General features: G+C 47.6%; 2 protein-coding genes across 2 annotated transcripts; one reads left to right on the top strand and one right to left on the bottom strand.

Annotated features, from left to right (window-relative positions):
• Positions 1-4,875: 4,875 nt before the first annotated feature.
• Positions 4,876-14,175, bottom strand: RPS13 (ribosomal protein S13). Its single transcript, XM_085880893.1, has 6 exons — positions 14,066-14,175; positions 7,216-7,264; positions 6,370-6,448; positions 5,385-5,554; positions 5,196-5,296; positions 4,876-5,015 (listed from the first exon to the last, which is right to left on the bottom strand). Exons 1-6 carry the CDS (start codon positions 14,149-14,151, stop codon positions 4,982-4,984), a joined length of 519 nt encoding a protein of 172 aa, XP_085737019.1. The 5' UTR covers positions 14,152-14,175; the 3' UTR covers positions 4,876-4,981.
• A 137-nt stretch (positions 14,176-14,312) lies between these two features.
• Positions 14,313-16,303, top strand: LOC147025954 (uncharacterized). The gene is made up of 2 exons (XM_085880886.1): positions 14,313-15,135; positions 15,283-16,303. The coding sequence occupies exons 1-2, from the start codon at positions 14,722-14,724 to the stop codon at positions 15,961-15,963; spliced, it is 1,095 nt and encodes a 364-aa protein (XP_085737012.1). The 5' UTR covers positions 14,313-14,721; the 3' UTR covers positions 15,964-16,303.
• The last annotated feature ends 2,153 nt before the right edge of the window (positions 16,304-18,456 follow it).

The following is an 18,456-nucleotide window of genomic DNA, read 5'->3' as shown; positions in this document are numbered from 1 at the left end:
GCAAGAATTGCTTTGTAATACATGTTCCCTACTGATGTGATAAAAGTCTAAAAAGGGAAAACTCTTGAAAATTGACAAAATGCCTTGAAACTCGCACTTCTGTAACTCATCTATCTATGATTCCAGCAATGTGTGTGTGTGTCTGTCTGCGACCGCTGTTTCTCGACAACCGCCGGTCTGATCTGATTGAAACTTGCCAGGAATATTGCCGGGGACCCGCGGATGTGCCTTTTCAAGGTTTGATATTAATCAGACGAGCGGTTCCCAAGTTACGGCCATTTTATTGCTTTTTTCAGTGTTGGAAAGGTGTATATATCGCAGCTAAAGTGTCATTCCACCTTATCATGCCTTTTTTCCCAAAGATGTCTCAGAATAATGATAACAGCATATTAATAATAGCACAATAATTGGCAGTAATAAAAAGAATAACGTGATAATGACCAATGTCTGTCAACCAATAACGACCTATATATTGTCTGTCAACCAATGACAGGACACGGTGCTATGACGTCACAATTTTTTTTTTTTTTGCACGATTGACGTCAATTCTTCTTCTTATTCGTTTGGTATGACGTCACAATCGCTGGGGACCTGAGCAGGTGCCTTTTCAAGGTTTGATATCGTTCTTCATCAGTTTCAGCTGTTTCCCAAGGTTTGGAAGCTGTTTTTTCCCAAGGTTTGAATTAATTTTTCAAATTATTAATTAATCCCAAGGTTTGAATTTTCCCAAGGGAAACAGCTGTTTCCCAAGGGTTTGAAAGCTGTTTTTTCCCAAGGTTTGAATTAATTGTTGTGCTTGGTAGACATTTGTGAATACATTTACAAAGAGAGGGGGCGAGAGAAGAGGGGGAGAGAGTGGGGCGGGAGAGAGGGGGGCAGGAGAGGGAGGGGGCGTCACAATTCAAGAGAGGGGAGAGGAGGTGGTGGGAGTGGGGGTGAGACTAGGGGGGGAGAGAGAGGGGGCGTCACAATTCTTCTTAGTTTTATATGACGTCACAATTGACGCTGGGGACCTGAGTGTTTCCCAAGTTATGGCCATTTATGATACAGTCGGTCCGATCTAATTGAAACAATGCCCCAATCCAGTCATTGTTTGAGAGCGAAGGAACGAAGCTGCACATACTGGCACGCATCTACGGGCCCGCACTTGTCATAATAAAGCCATGTACGAAGTTTCAGTTGAACATGTTAAAGGGTATTGAAAAAAAAACACAGGTGGGATGGATACAGAGCAAACCTATCGTCCCCTCCGGTGAAACCGGTAGGGACGAATAAGAAACACTTGCGGCTGCTTCGCTCAGTATTGGAAAGAGGCCCTCAATCTTTATGACTGGGCTGTGTTTCTCATGTCACAGGCTTTTGGAAGCAAGTTTTGATACATGAGCAGTCGAGCAACCCCATTGTGCTTGCCACAGCCGTCATCATCCCTCGCTCTATTTCCTCCACACTTAATCACTCAACAAAATCCCTTTTTATACAGTGCCAAGGCTCATGGAGGAATGAGAAATAGGATTGACCAGGATGGAACAGATTGAAGACAATGGTAGCAAGGAATTGGGTGGGGAGACACCAAATGCAGGGGCGAGAGACAAAATATAGGGAGAATTAAAATAGAGAAGAATGAGGAAAAAGGGAGTGAACAAGATGGATACACAGCTGCAAACTCTCAATGACATCTTCTTCTTCTTTCGGCTGCTCCCGTTAGGGGTCGCCACAGCGTATCATCCGTTATGATCCGCATACTGATTTGGCACAGGTTTTACGCCGGATGCCCTTCCTGACGCAACCCTGGTCACCTCTTACGACACAGGGATATGGATTGGGTTTCGCCATGATTCCGGGCTGCCCTACATCCTCTCATAGGTGTACGTGGTCCAGCGCAGAGCGCCCGTCCTCAAGTGATCCTCCAACCCAAGCCTCCGAGTAGCCGGATTACAGGCGCACGCCACTACACCCGGTATAAACTCTCAATGACATAAGTGCTCGGAAAACTAACCTAGAAAGAGGTGCACCTGAAAAGTGTTAATGGAGGTAGAAAAAGAATCATGGTTGTGTGGGGGGGGGGGGGGGGGGACTGAGATGGTGATGAACAGCTGTTTTGAAGACTCTGAGGGAAGAATGAGATGGAAGAGAACGTGGAAGTTGGTTCCACAGATGGGAATGAGTGGAGGTGAGTCCTGAGTCTGGATTTTGGAAGTTTAAGAAATGGGTTACGAGCATCCTGTAGAAAACTGGGGGTGGGGAGGGAAAAGTCGAGAGAGAGAGAGAGAGAGACAGAGAGACAGAGAGACAGAGAGACAGAGAGACAGAGAGACAGAGAGACAGAGAGACAGAGAGACAGAGAGACAGAGAGACAGAGAGACAGAGAGACAGAGAGACAGAGAGACAGAGAGACAGAGAGACAGAGATATCAGGGTTGAGTGACCAGGTCCGAGATGAGGCAATTGGACAAAAGGAGTGATTTCATATCAACTGTGATGATGGATTCCATGACCTTGCAGAAAATTGGAAGAAAGCTGATAGGTCTGTAATTAAGCTGTTAATGGGATCAGTTTTTGCACTTAGTTTATGTGATGCATTGATGTTGGCAGACTTCCAAGCAGATGGAAGATGACCAAGGAGAGATAGGGTTAATGGAGCAGAGAGGATGTGTAAGAGCAGCAGCAGAGCAAGTTTTTGGATATGTAAGCTCATACCATCCAGTTCAGTTGCAGAATCAGTCAAGGGTGACCAGAAGCCTCTTCACCTTCATAGATGCAAAAGAAACGGAGTACATGAGCAGTTGGGTGCGACTGGGTAGGGTGGGTACAGAGAGTGTGGGGTTGGGGACACAAGATTTGGAAGCAAACACAGAATTGAGGCATTCGGCCTTCTCACGAGCAGTCGGCTGTAGTGCCATTTGAAGGGGAGCATACACCACAGACAGACTGAACAAAGCATCACCAGGTTCTAGAAGAGGGAGAGGAGTTTGAAAGTTCAGTGAAGATTGACCAGATGATGTTTTGTGGCTCTCCTGAGAGTGGACACTGTTGCTGTCTCTGTGGAATTATCTGAGGTTGCCTTCAGTTTGATTGGCCTTTGAGAAAGAGAAGGTAAGTTGTTTCAAGGCGGCAAGTTGCTGAAGTGGGCCACACAAAGAAAGGGTGGGGTCAGGGTGGGTTTGACACCATTAATGGACGCAAAGGAGAGTTGGCTGTGTGCAGGGCACATCTGGAGACTGGACTTATCATCCCAAATTCAGATATCACGATCGGGGTTAAATGGGGTCTGGAAATCATCGAGGAAAGTCATCCTATAAGTACGTTGGGACGGTCGATGGACCGCGTATTTGAGAGTTCAACAGGTTTGTGGAAAACAATGAGGAATAGTAGGAAGAATAGATTGAGCTGAAGAACAACACTTGGGATATTCCTGAGGGAGAGATAGGGCAAATTAAGCATTTCAGAATGTTAACTTCAAAAGAAGCAATTTAGTTCAATTTGTAGGAATGTTAGTTCAATTAGAAAGTAGGGATAAAGAATGAAGGAAGGAAATGAAAGGAAGAATGAGTTCATGATTTTTTTTTTGGAGCTAGATGGAATTTTTTTTTTTTTTTCGTGAAGAGGGGAACATAAACTAAAGTTGAGTCATGTGAAAGGACAACATTTTGGACAAGTAAAAGCCGAATGAGGCACGTGTCAGATTAGAGACAGAATGGGCATTCTCACGCGCTGCAGCCTTGGGAGGAAGGCCAGACATTCACAAGGACACAAGTTCGATATAACACCCCAACAATGTACGGTTAACACAGAAATTGGATTAAAACACGATTAACGATAACGGAAAGACATGATGGATCTGGTCTGGAAAACTCAGCTTTAATGCACTGCAAGGAGGCACGTACAAACCACCGTCTAACACTCAGACCCACACCTACCACCCCCTCAGCTTCAAACTGCCTATTTCATACTTTGGAACCTTAGTGTTTACATTACAGCCCCATATTATACGATCAGCATGAGTAGAACTGACAGGATGGCCTAGATCTAGAAATATGGAGACTCGCCTCAAAGCTGTGGAACCTGGGTTTGAATCCCGACACAGCTATAAACTGTCATCTCGGCGTTTCACAGGCATGGTGATTCATCAATGTGTGTGCCGTCCCTCGGATGGACGTTAAAAGGGCGTCCCATCTGCCAGCATTGGTTGGTGGACGTTAAAGATCTCGCGGTGTCCTTCGCGAAGAGTAGGCAAGCTATTGCCGACACCCTGAACAAATTATAAATTCCTGCCATAACCAGCAGAGGGTGTTGCATCAGCGGCACGCCCGAGCCCTTAGCCAATGATGCTACCCTGCATCCAGTACTGCATACAAATGTAGAAACACGAGTAGAATTCCCTTTTTTTAGCCAGCAATACCAATCCAGTTTTGGGCAAGTCGTACGAGTACCCTCTAAACTCTAAAGGACAACATGGTCATTCCATGAAGCTAGAAGGCATTCTTCGACGTCGACCTATATGCCTCCGCTCACATTATTACATTATACATTCTTGTACCAAATTTGATTTGGATCTTATCAGCCGTTCTTAAGTTATCGCGATAACAGAGGGAGGGACAACCTGAAAACATAATGCCTCTGGTGACTTTGTTAGCTCTCCGGCAACCTCTTACAGGCTCAGAGAAACTTGTATGTGTATTACATGGGGGACAAGTGAAGGACATTAGGAGAAAATGGACAATTTACAGGAGGGAGGATTTAAACTTGTGATCCCAACATTGATAAGTCCACCATCAGTACATTTATTGCCCGTTAAGAACATAGCCCAAATTAACGAATCCTTAACATGATATTTATAGAAACCCCCAAGACAAAAACAAGAGACTTTACACAAAAATGAGAAAAATGAGAGAGAGATGAAATTTATTAATAACATGACAAAAACCAAACTGTGTTCATCACTGTGCCGGGATGCAAGCAGAACGAGGAACAATCATTAAGCTTCATGCAACCAATGCAGATGCCGTAGAGGATTCACTGGTGGTGGTTTGAGGGAGGGATGGGGGAGGAGGATGGTGGAAGAACAAAATTATAAAATGCTTAAAAAACACAAAACAAAACAAATATATACAAAAAAAAAAAACAGCAAACACATTCATCCACCATTCAAAGCAGAGTCTCTCTCATCGATAAAACGTAAGACTCCACAGAACTCACTATTTCCAGTTTGGTGGCAGGACCTGCGTGGTCTTGTAGTAGCGAGCAAGGCGGTGGATACGAGACTCGATGAGAATCAGACGAAACTTTCCATCCTTGTCCTGGGTGCGAGATTAAGATCAAAACAAACAAGGTGCACCAAGATTTAGCAAACGTTTCCCCGGAACTGCACGGTTTCTGCTGGCCTACCTTGCGGTTCCTCTCCAGGTGTTTACGCACGGCGACAGCCTTCTTGATGAGGTGGTACAGATCCTCTGGGAGATCTGGGGCAAGACCCTTTGCCTTCAAGATACGTAGGATCTTATTTCCACTCACAAAGCGCACTTGGGCAACACCGTGAGAGTCACGAAGAATCACACCTGACGCGCGTGATAACACGGACAACGCACTTATGTATCGTTACGTCCAGAGCATCAAAATACCCATTTCAGTGACAACAGCACACTTTAGTGGTGATACAAAAATCACAAGTAGCAATATGAAGAGTAACTGAGTAAAAGTGAAAGTTTGTTTGAACTATTGGTTCACGAGTCAGTAAGTGACCACTATATTCGTTATAGGTGTGTATGTCTGTCTGTCTGTCTGTCCCGAGCATAGCTCCGTGGGATTTGATCCGATCCTGATAAAATTTTGGTGGGTGGTTTATATCATGATCAAGTTGTGTTTTCCTGAGAATGACCTTGCTGCGCCCATTATGGGCGGAGCCACACCCAAAAAACATGTTTTTAGGGGGTAGCCGATTTCAAGTTACATCTTCTCCGAGGGGGTTTGTCGAATCTGGCAGGGGTTTTCGGTATTTGGTTAGCCCAATGGCACCTGCATAGCCCCACGGAGCTCGATTTTTCATTTTCGTCCCAAGCTCAAGGTCACAAGGTCAAAAACCTAGAACATGTCAAAAAAAATCAATAAATTGGGCATCAAGCTCCAAGGGTTTTCAACTGTTGCGAATGAAAGTTGGTATGCAAGTAGTGCTCTTCGAGTCCTACAACTTTCATCATTTACGTTTTTCCCAATTCCTGCCAGTTTGCCCGTGGCATCCCCTCGAAGGTCAAACAATAAAAAAGGCGAACCGTGTACATTGCTCGTGAACCATCGCCGTCTCCAGACTTATCCTCTTTAAAACAGTTTAACTGCTCTAAGATTCCCACAAAGGACATTTGCACTGCAAACTCACCAATTTGGGATGGAGTCAGCCCTTTCTTGGCCAACTTGTAAATCTGCTCCTTGACATCATCTGCTGATAGTTTCAGCCACTGCAGCACATGACACGCATTCAGTCAAGGGGAGGGAAGTCTGGTGTTGGCTTAGCGGTTAGGGTGGCGGGCTTGGGATCTTAGGGTCCTGAGTTTGAGCCCAGCCACTGATTTAACAAGCAGGTGGGGTTGACTCAGCCTGTCATCCTTCAGAAGTTGGCAAAATGAGCACCAGTGGCATAGCTGTGCCCTGAACCACTGATGCAACCAGCAGCCACAGGATGCACACAAGAAAGGATGGAGGGAGGGTTGGGCAGGTGGTGGTGAAACAAAGTGACTTGAACACAGCTTCGGGATGGCGGAACCAACCCCGAAGCAGAGATGGAGGGAGACAACTCCCTTCGTAAAAGGATAACTCTCAACAGTGGGGATGGGGGCATTAAGAAACCACCCAGTTGATAAAGTAGGGGGGCTGCTTCATCACCAAACGGGTCAGAGTGGAGGGAGCCGCCCCCTCAGGTGAAATGGAAAGTGGCTAGCATTCTGCCTTGGCCGATAAAGCCTGGGGGGCCGTGTACAAATGTTATCATATCCAAAAGAAGCAAAGCACTATTAATATGTCAACATCAGTCTGAGGTATACTATCACCAAGCCAATAAAGGAAGTAGTCATCACAAAGAGGGAAAGTACATCTCAACATAACTGGGTTTGGTGGGTAGATGCAACTGCTTGGATAAACATTTTCACTGCATAATGGGATCTCATTGGATTTGACCAAGACAAACGATATAGTGATGAAGTGGGAGAGCGAGAGAATGCTGGCTCACCGTCGGGACACTGCGGCGGTACGGAAGGGCTGACTGGGACAGACCCTTTCTGTAAAGACAAATGAGGCATGAGAGAGACAAAGGCACAAATATAAACAGATCAAAAAACATGGGAAAGATTAACAATAGACAAGATCAAAACAATTAAATTATAAATAATTTAAACACGTTACAGCAGAATAATTAAACATCCCACCCACTCCCACCACCACCATAAATCCATTGTGACCGACTCATCCACTGCAGTCCTCACCACAAGTCAATCAGCATTTGGGTAAAGTATAAAGTATAAATATACTTGGTTTTTAATTGCAGTGCAAACTCTTTGCACATCCCCACAAAGGAGGCCGTTAGGCCGCATTCTATTCGATCCACTCTCCATTTGGAAATACGAGATCATCAAACGTATCAGGAAAAACTAAAACAAACACTTCCTGAATTTATTTACCCTTTATACACCAGGACCGCAAATAACTTCGGGATTGCCCTTCACATACAACCAGGAAGTCACAGGTAACTGTGCGTGGAGGAATGGAACAGAATGGCCAACACTCAATTCCCATAATTGACATGAAAGTAGGTAGACACATCTGCTACGGTTTGATGAACGCAGTGGCAGCGTCTTGGTTTTGATGCAAACAGCCTTACTACAGCTCGAGCAAATCTACAGGTGGATCTGTCAACTACAGTTGGTGTTGTTCACCGACACAGAGTTGCGTTTCACAACAAAATGATGGCTGTGAACGCATGTGCCAATCTTCAAGGGAAGGTTTCTCAAACGTCAATCAGTGTGCGTGTAAGAAGCAGCTTGGTGCAAGGTGGTTTTCTCATATCAAGATGGAACACCTGTCGGACCACATCGCACGCAGTACCACGAGATAAAATGACCAGCGGTTCTTCCATATTTTTAAAGGCGGTGCAGGACGTGACTTTTGAAATGACGTAATCCACCCCCGCAATGCTTGGTGTGCATGCACAGAAACCCCGGGAAACAGCGGTGTTCGGGGCACCATAAAGTATATCGTGTGTGTGAGACGAGAATCGTTTCCTGAAATGGCTCGCAAAGCTGGCGCAGCGACTCGTACCGCAAACTCCCGACCGTGTGGGCCGGTGCAAGGCCCGAGTGGACGGGCGTGTGCTACACAAGCTCCCGATGGATCGCTACCAGTGAATGGACTTGATGGCTGTTATAACATGTTTGTTTGTTTGGTTGGTTTGTTGGTTCTGGGGCCACAAGAGAGAGAAACTAGAACGGTAATCGGCAGAGTGCAAACCTCCCCCAAGCTGAACAGTTTACGTTTTGTATCCCACCGATAGGTTGGATGTGGATCCGGACCTGAACCAAAATCGAATCGGCTTGTTATTCTCACCGAACCAACTCGTCCACCTAGTTTTGTCACAACTCAGCCAAAACTTTTTGATGTATCATGTTACACATAGGGTTAAAAACTAGCTCTCAATGGTGAAGAATCGCTTAAAAAAAAATTTATCGGATCCGGATTTGGATCTTCACCAAAATTGAATCTCTTCCTCGTCACACACCCAACCTGTCCACCAAGTCTTGTCCAAATCCATCCAGTTTTGAGATCTGCTGTTCACAGACAGACAGAGAGAGGTGAAAACACAACCTCCATCCACCTTAGGTGGTGGAGGTAATTCCATCAGATTTTTCCATTAGTAACAGGTGTGTGTGTGTGTCTGTGTGTGTGACTGTGTGTGTGTGACTGTGTGTGTGTGACTGTGTGTGTGTGTGACTGTGTGTGTGTGTGACTGTGTGTGTGTGTGTGTGACTGTGTGTGTGTGTGTGACTGTGTGTGTCTGTGTGTGTGACTGTGTGTCTGTGTGTGTGACTGTGTGTCTGTGTGTGTGTCTGTGTGTGTCTGTGTGTGTGACTGTGTGTGTCTGTGTGTGTGACTGTGTGTGTCTGTGTGTGTGGCTGTGTGTGTGTGTGTGACTGTGTGTGTCTGTGTGTGTCTGTGTGTGTGACTGTGTGTGTCTGTGACTGTGTGTGTGTGACTGTGTGTGTGTGACTGTGTGTGTGTGACTGTGTGTGTGTGACTGTGTGTGTGTGTCTGTGTGTCTTTGACTATGTGTCTGTGTGTGTGTGACTGTGTGTGTGTGACTGTGTGTGTGTGACTGTGTGTGAGTGTGTCACTGTGACTGTGTGTGAGTGTGTCACTGTGACTGTGTGTGTGTGTGACGGGTGACTGTGTGTGTGTGTGTGACGGGTGACTGTGTGTGTGTGTGTGTGACTGTGTGTGTGTGTGTGTGAGTGTGTGTGAGTGTGTGTGACTGTGTATCTGTGTGTGTGACTGGGTGAACGTGTGTGTGTGTGTGACTGTGTGTGTGTATTTGAGTGTGTGTGAATGTGTGTGTGTGTGTGACTGTGTGTGTGTATCTGTGTGTGTGTGGGTCTGTGTATCTTTGTGTGTGTGTGACTGTGTATCTGTGTGTGTGTGTGACTGTGTGTGTGTGCCTGTGTATCTGTGTGTGTGTGTGACTGTGTATCTGTGTGTGTGACTGTGTGTGTGTGTGACTGTGTGTGTGTGTGTGTGCGCGGTGTATGTGTGTGACTGTGTCTGTGTGTGACTGTGACTGTGTGTGTCTGACTGTGTGTGTGTGTGTGACTGTGTGTGTGTGTGTGACTGTGTGTGTGTGTGTGACTGTGTGTGTGTGTGTGACTGTGTGTGTGTGTGTGACTGTGTGTGTGTGTGTGATTGTGTGTGTGTGTGTGTGACTGTGTGTGTGTGTGTGTGACTGTGTGTGTGTGTGTGTGACTGTGTGTGTGTGTGTGTGACTGTGTGTGTGTGTGTGTGACTGTGTGTGTGTGTGTGTGACTGTGTGTCCCCCTGTGTGTGTGGGTGTCACTGTGTGTGTGTGTGTGTGACTGTGTGTGTGTGTGTGTGTGACTGTGTGTGTGTGTGTGTGTGACTGTGTGTGTGTGTGTGTGACTGTGTGTGTGTGTGTGACTGCGTGTGTGTGCGACTGTGTGTGTGTGCGACTGTGTGTGTGTGTGACTGTGTGTGTGTGCCTGTGTGTGTGCGCCTGTGTGTGTGTGTGACTGTGTGTGTGTGTGACTGTGTGTGTGTGTGACTGTGTGTGTGTGTGACTGTGTGTGTGTGACTGTGTGTGTGTGTGACTGTGTGTGTGTGTGACTGTGTGTGTGTGTGTGACTGTGTGTGTGTGTGTGACTGTGTGTGTGTGACTGTGTGTGTGTGTCACTGTGTGTGTGTGTACACTGTGTGTGTGTACACTGTGTGTGTGTGACTGTGTGTGTATGTGACTGTGTGTGTGTGTGACTGTGTGTGTGTGACTGTGTGTGTGTGTGACTGTGTGTGTGTCTGTGTGTGTGTGACTGTGTGTGTGTGACTGTGTGTGTGTGTGTGTGACTGCGTGTGTGTGTGACTGCGTGTGTGTGACTGCGTGTGTGTGTGTGACTGCGTGTGTGTGTGTGTGACTGCGTGTGTGTGTGTGTGTGACTGCGTGTGTGTGTGTGACTGCGTGTGTGTGTGTGACTGCGTGTGTGTGTGTGACTGCGTGTGTGTGTGTGACTGCGTGTGTGTGTGACTGCGTGTGTGTGTGTGACTGCGTGTGTGTGTGTGACTGCGTGTGTGTGTGACTGCGTGTGTGTGTGTGTGTGACTGCGTGTGTGTGTGTGTGTGACTGCGTGTGTGTGTGTGTGACTGCGTGTGTGTGTGTGTGAGTGTGTGTGTGTGTGTGACTGTGTGTGTGTCTGTGTGTGTGCCTGTGTGTGTCTGTGTGTGTCTGTGTGTGTGTGACTGTGTGTGGGTGTCTGTGGGTGTGTGTGTATGTGTCTGTGTGTGTGTCTGTGTGTGTGTCTGGCTGTCTGTCTCTGTGTGTGTCTGTGTGTGTGTCTGTGTGTGTGTCTGTGTGTGTGTCTGTGTGTGTGTCTGTGTGTGTGTCTGTGTGTGTGTCTGTGTGTGTGTCTGTGTGTGTGTCTGTGTCTGTGTCTGTGTGTGTGTGACTGTGTGTGTGTTTGTGTGTTATTCACTGTAGCCACTCGCCAGTATTAACAGGAAATGACACCAATACAACTCTCCTATCAGTCTCATCCATGGATACTTCTCATCGTTCCCACGAGTCCAATTTGCAGAGGAAACCAGTCACGGTTAATCATCATGAAATTGCCACCCTTTCATTATAATGCTGAAAATTATGTTCAAACTATTTCACCGAGGGATTTCATGCCAGCAATGGCAGATTAAAAGTGCCAGGACAAGTAGAAAGGGGTCACTGAAAACACACACAAACGTCATTTGAACAAAAGTCCCGCATTGTGGGATGACACGAGAACACCCAGGATCATCGGGCAGGATTAGCACGAACTTACCTTCGAGCTGTCCTCAATTCCGGACCAGGTTATAAACCGTTTGATTGGTGCTCCACATTGTAGGGTGTCGTGTAACAAAGTGCGCACGCAGTCCCTCGAATGGACGTTAAACTGTGGCTTCCTGTCTGTCTGTGCGCATTACTTGTCGGACATTAAAGACCTCACATTGGCTCTCCATGAAGAATAGACAATTATCCATGGCACCCTGAATAAATCATTGGCCTAAACTGTGGACAGCAATTGGTCTGGATTTTGGTGTACATGCTTATACACCGCTTTTCAAGGGGTGGTGCATGGTTGATGTGTTTCTCAACCAAGAACCACTTTCACCCACTCCCTCCACCATCCCCAGAAAAGGGCAAAAAAATGCAGAAAAAAAAAATCTACAAAAGAAAAACAAAAAAACAACAACACATTTTGTAGACATATGTGTATCCATAGTTATATTAGTTCATGTGCGTCATTATCTGTTAGTATGTCATGAGTAGTCAATATGTGGTCAGGATAATAAGTAAGTTATTCTCTGTTCGTTAGACGTGTCTTGTGTGTCGTTTCAGATGACGTCTTCATCGCATTTACCGTCAAGAGCAAAATAAACATCCTGAGATTACAACATTCGATGAGTTTTATTTACAAATTGCATTTTTTATATTAATTATTGGTCTGGTGTTGATGTGGCAGAGTCATGATGGATCGAATATCCTCCTCCTCCTGTCTCATTTCTTTGTCAAATGTATTAAAAAAAACATTAATGAATAAATTTCTGGATTTTGATGGAAGAAATATTACAAAACTTTTTAGGATGGTGTGTGTACAAGGTAACCAGGGGGGGTGGGGGTTAGGGAGGTGGGAGAGGAGGCAGGGGAGAGGAGAGGTGGGAGAGGAGGCAGGGGAGGGGAGAGGAGGCAGGGGAGGGGAGAGGAGGCAGGGGAGGGGAGAGGAGGCAGGGGAGGGGAGAGGAGGCAGGGGAGGGGAGAGGAGGCAGGGGAGGGAGGGGAGAGGAGGCAGGGGAGGGAGAGGAGGCAGGGGAGGGAGGCAGGGGAGAGGAGGCAGGGGAGAGGAGGCAGGGGAGAGGAGGCAGGGGAGAGGAGAGGTGGGAGAGGAGGCAGGGGAGGGGAGAGGAGGCAGGGGAGGGAGAGGAGGCAGGGGAGGGGAGAGGAGGCAGGGGAGGGGAGAGGAGGCAGGGGAGGGAGAGGAGGAGGCAGGGGAGGGGAGAGGAGGCAGGGGAGGGAGAGGAGGCAGGGAGGGGAGAGGAGGCAGGGGAGGGGAGAGGAGGCAGGGGAGGGGAGAGGAGGCAGGGGAGGGGAGGCAGGGGAGAGGAGGCAGGGGAGAGGAGGCAGGGGAGAGGAGGCAGGGGAGAGGAGGCATGGGAGAGGAGGCATGGGAGAGGAGGAAGGGAGAGGAAAGGTGGGAGAGGAGAGGTGGGAGAGGAGGCAGGGGAGAGGAGAGGTGGGAGAGGAGAGGTGGGAGAGGAGAGGTGGGAGAGGAGAGGTGGGAGAGGAGAGGTGGGAGAGGAGAGGTGGGAGAGGAGAGGTGGGAGAGGAGGCAGGCGAGAGGAGAGGTGGGAGAGGAGGCAGGAGAGAGGTGAGGTGGGGAGAGGAGGCAGGGGAGGGGAGAGGAGGCAGGGGAGGGGAGAGGAGGCAGGGGAGGGGAGAGGAGGCAGGGGAGGGGAGAGGAGGCAGGGGAGGGGAGAGGAGGCAGGGGAGGGGAGAGGAGGCAGGGGAGGGGAGAGGAGGCAGGGGAGGGGAGAGAAGGCAGGGGAGGGGAGAGGAGGGTGGGGAGGGGTTGGGGATGAGGAGGGAGGTTGGAGGGGTTGAGGAGGGGGAGGGGCTGGGGAGGAGTTGGAAAGGGGGGAGGGGGGCATCAGCATTGCTTTGATGAGAAGGGGGAACAGATGTAAGAAGGACGAAGTGGAGACCTTGTGGATGGCAATTCTGAAAAATAATAAAAACCTCCTTTGGATGTACCTGTACCTGTACCTGTACCTGTACCTGTACCTGTACCTGTACCGTCAACTCATCCTCTCCCATGACACATCACCTGCAAAAAGGTTGGAAGGGCAAATACGCCCCACCCATGTCTCTCGCTTTGATCTACCACGACCACCCTCTCCCCTCTAAAACAATGACGACCTCACGGCCTCATCGTAGTCTCATCTTCTATCTTCCGGCGGCGTCGATGGGTTGAAATTAACCATTTTTATTCCGACGTAAACATCATCGTCCTTATCTAGTGTAGTTTTCCATAGTGTAGTCGTATCTGTACATGTAACACGTCCCTGTCTCGGATTTAAATAACAATCCTGTTCTCGGACACAAGACGACCCTCCACGAGTGGTCGTGGTCCACGTGAGTGTGACGTAGCAACGTGGGACCGTGAGTCCTTTACCGGACACGGCATATACAAGGACACGGCACCGGCGGCCTTGCCGTAAACAGTACATCAGACAAACGAGCACAAGACAGCCGATGATAGAGAGGAAACCCCGGAGTCACGTACCCCGGAGCGTGCATGCGACCCATGATGGCGGCGGAGAGGAGCAAAAAGGGACCGGAACCGGAAAAGGAAATTTTAAACTTCCTCATCAAACCTCATTGTACTGTTTTGAAAACCTCACCGCGGTATCATATCCATGATTATAAACACATATTTATATTTTAATCAACACTTCAATCGTTTGGAGAAGAAAAATAGTGTTGAAACCCCCCCCCAAAAAGCGAATTAGCTGTACGTATATCATACTTATACACCGCCTAGTAAATTATTCGCTTTTTAAACTCAAGGCCCTGTCACACCTTGACGTTTTAGCCAGCGTATGGCAACGTATCAAAATGTATCTAAAACGCTGGCGTACGCTGAACTATTGATGTTTTTTTTCAGTTTTGGGCGTATAATAGTGTATTCATAACGAGTTGGACGTATGCATAACGTATTAGTAACGTACATAGAACGTTTCGATAACTTATAACTTATACCAACGAATGCTTAGCGTGTTGTCGGCGTTCACAACGTATGCCCAACGATAGTCTAACGTATGCATAGCGCGGCAGAGTATCGCCGACGATCACGTGGCGTAGCCTATAAAAAGGCTGCCACTCGACAATTTTAATCATAACCAAGCTAGACATCGAAGTGTCAACAACATCATCGTCGTCATGCCGAAGAAAATGTCGAAGAATGCTGCAAAGAATTCTCGTGGCCGTGGCCGTGGCCGTGGCCGTGGCCGTGGCCGCGGACGCAAGGAGGATCCATCATCACCCACACCCTCCCCATCACGCTCACCCTCTGACGGAGAGGATACTGGTTCCAACGCCTCTTGGGCATCGTCGGTGGCATCGAAGGCTAAGTCCGTGGCCTCCAGCTCCTCTCAGCCAACCCTTGCGAGGAAGAGGGCCAAGAAGACACAGTTTTGTCTTGATGTCCAAGAGGAGCAGGTCATGTGCGATTTCCTTGGCGAGAACCCCATCCTCTGGGACATCAAGAAGACGGACTACCGGAGGGTGGACAAGAAGGCAAACTTCGGCTTCCTCAACACTGTGGTCCACCATCGTGCTGAGCCCGTCTACAGTGTAAGTATAAACTCATATTAATATCAATAATAATATTTATTTATATTCGTTTTACTGTACTACAGATCTCTAAGCAAATTAATCATTGATTTACTACAAATCATTGAATTTGCCTCGTATTTTACAAATCAATTGTCATTATTGCAGGTAAAGGAAATCATTGCAGCACACAGTGAGGACCTCGAGGCTGCCGAGGCTGCCTGTGCAGAGCTCATGGTTTGTGAGGACAGCACGTCCTCCCCTGTCTCCTCTTCATCCTCACAGGGCAAGCGGAAGCGTGGCCACGACGATGACCAGTTGCTGCAGTTACTCCAGAAGAGGGTGCACGAGTCTGGGGAGCTCCTCAAAGGTCTCGCACAGCCTCAGCCCATCACAGCCACCACAGCCTTCGCCAAGTACGTGCATGACAGCCTGCTCAGCATGTCCAAGCGCAAGTTCCGGATGGCAAGGTCACGCATCAACACCATGCTCAGTAAGCTGTTAGATGAGAGTGATGAGGAAGACCCTTCCATAGTCCACACCTTCGCTGCTTCCGTGCGACCAAGTTCAGCACCAGCTACCTACACCCCCACGGCGTCGGAGATGTACCAGCTACCTCCCCACATGTGGAGACACAAGGCACCGGCTGCGTCAGTCCGGGGCTCACAGACAACTGACAATGTGGACCCGTACATGCAGCAGCCACAGCAACCACAGTACCAACAGTCGCAGCCTCAGTACCAGCGGTTGACGCGAGCGGTCAGAGTCTGTATAACATCTCTGGACTCTCAGGGATGCTCAACCTGTCCAGAGGTCCTGATGCTGCAAGCAGCCCGTGTGGGGAGCTGAAGACACCTCCACCACCAGAGAAGAACAACTAGATACAGTGACAGTGACAGTTGTGTACTTCTCAAGATTTGCAGTGACATTGTTTTGGCCATGTTTGTGCCATTTTGTATGTACGTTTGACCATTGTTATCATGTTCCATTATTTTTCAGAGCAATGAATAAAAGTTGAGCAAACTCTTGATGTTTGTTGATGTTATTTTTAGATCATCTCTATAAAGCCGGACCAAATGTCCGTCCGTCAACAATTTTTCTTTCTGATCTTGATGAAACTTAGTATGTGGGTAGAGGTCGATGAGTGTTGCACAACGATATAACTCTTGTCCGGGTTCAAGGTCAGGGTCAAGGTCACGAGGTCACGTAAGTTATAAAAATCGCCATTTTCAAAACCTATCTAGCCTGCCATTCTACAAGATGTTCGGCAACTGTTTATTGATTATGATAGTAAAAAATATTATCTTGTATCGAACCGGACAGATTTTTGAATTTCCTTCCCGTTTGAGCGTCACGTGATCTGGAAGATGGCCAAAAACGCCGATGCGATTCACAATGGAAGGAAGGAAGGAAGGAGAAATGAAATATAAATATAAAACACATTTTTAACCTTTTATATTTACACATTTTCCGCCGAAGGTGCAAAAGTTTCAAAACCCGAAATGTAAACATCGCATTTATTTTCAAAATATAATTTCGTGCTCGCGACAAAATGCCGAGTCATCTTTAACGGAGCTGCGCAGTTCGAGCTGTCTCAGGCAATTTGCAGAGGAAATATTTGATGTGGCAGAGTCATGATGGGTCGAATATTCCTCCTCCTCCTCCTCCTCCTATTCATCCTCCTCCTCCTCCTCCTCCTCCTCCTCCTCCTCCTCCTCCTCCTCCTCCTGTCTCATTTCTTTGTCAAATGTATAAAAAGAAAATAATGAATGAATTTCTGGATTTTAATGGAAGAAATATTACAAAACTTTTTAGGATGAAGGTGTGTGTACAAGGTAACTGGGAGGGGGGGTAGGGAGGTGGGAGGGGAGGGGATAAGAGAGGGGGCAGGGGAGAGGAGGAGGGGAGAGGAGAGAGGAGGGAGGGGAGAGGAGGGAGGGGAGAGGAGGTATAACTGCGCAGTAGTCTTCAGTCATAAGTGAACATTGAGAACTTGTGGTGTTGTCCACATGACCGTCATCCCCACACGGGGGTAATTTTTTAAATATTTAATTCATTCACAATAATAAATAATGTCCTTATCCCTTATGTCTTTATCCTTTGTGAATCAATGAAACGTAGTTGGTTAAAACGTGTTCGCCACCCTCACCTGTCCATCGGCCGACCTTGGCTCGTCACTGTGAGGACAGAGACAAGCTTGCTGTGTCTGGGTTACATCGTGTCAGGGGAAGAAGGTTCCAGAAAACTCCAGAAACACCGAGTCAGGCGGGGTGAGGGCAGCTGGTGGAAATTACAACAATGTTGGGATAAGATTTTTTGTCCTCTCCTATCTGAAAATTAGTTAGTTCCCTTGGCAGCGAACAGGTTCATAATATTTTGTGTTTATGTTTATTATCTTAATGTTATAAGTGTGGTCATTACCTTTGATCACAAATAAAAACAAAAGTGCTGTTAATTTTTATATCGAGAGTTATATATACTAGTGCGGGCCCGTAGGTGCGGCCCGTAGGTGCGGCCCGTAGGTGCGGGCCCGTAGGTGCGGGCCCGTAGGTGCGGCCCGTAGGTGCGGGCCCGTAGGTGCGGGCCCGTAGGTGCGGGCCCGTAGGTGCGGGCCCATAGGTGCGGCCCGTAGGTGCGAGCCCGTAGGTGCGGGCCCGTAGGGTGCAGCTTCGTTCCTTTGCTCTCGTAAACGACGACTGGATCAGATCAATATTATATTTATATTTATTTATTTATATATATATATATATATATATATATATATATATATATATATATATATATATATATATATAAAAGAAATGAATTGTGACGTCATTCGTGACGTCATATCACCGTGTCCTGTCATTGGTTGACAGATAAATGACCGTAACTTGGGAACCGCTCGTCCGATTATAATATTGTTGTGGTTACCAGATTCGCAAACCACCATTCAGGTCCCTTAGGTGAGGTATCTCGGTAAGTGCATGTGTAGTTAGGCCCAAACCCGTTGTCTAGTGGGAATACATGTCATTTATGCGTGCTGCGACTCTTCAGGATAGCCGTTTTTCTTTTACTATCTTTATTTTGGACCAACCGCCATGATCACAACCACAACATCAACCACAACCACAACATCAACCACAACCACCGCTTCACCACAACCGCCACGACCTTCCCGTCACACCTCGCCACCGTAGCATCGCCACCGTTCTTGCCCCGCTGTGGGTACCGGTGTTGGACTCATGCAGAACGCGCGTCGAACAGCGTGTACAAAATCACGGATTTTGTGCTTCAAAAACGGATCAAAAACGACACACGCCCACTTTTTGCCGTCCAATCGGTGAGCGAGGGGCGAATTGG

Source organism: Eptatretus burgeri, chromosome 5, assembly GCF_056783735.1.
Source record: "Eptatretus burgeri isolate ZD-2024b chromosome 5, Ebu_testis_v1, whole genome shotgun sequence".
Taxonomy (NCBI): Eukaryota; Metazoa; Chordata; class Myxini; order Myxiniformes; family Myxinidae; genus Eptatretus; species Eptatretus burgeri.
Note: the sequence above shows the minus strand (reverse complement) of the source record. Positions and strands in the feature narration are given on the sequence as shown.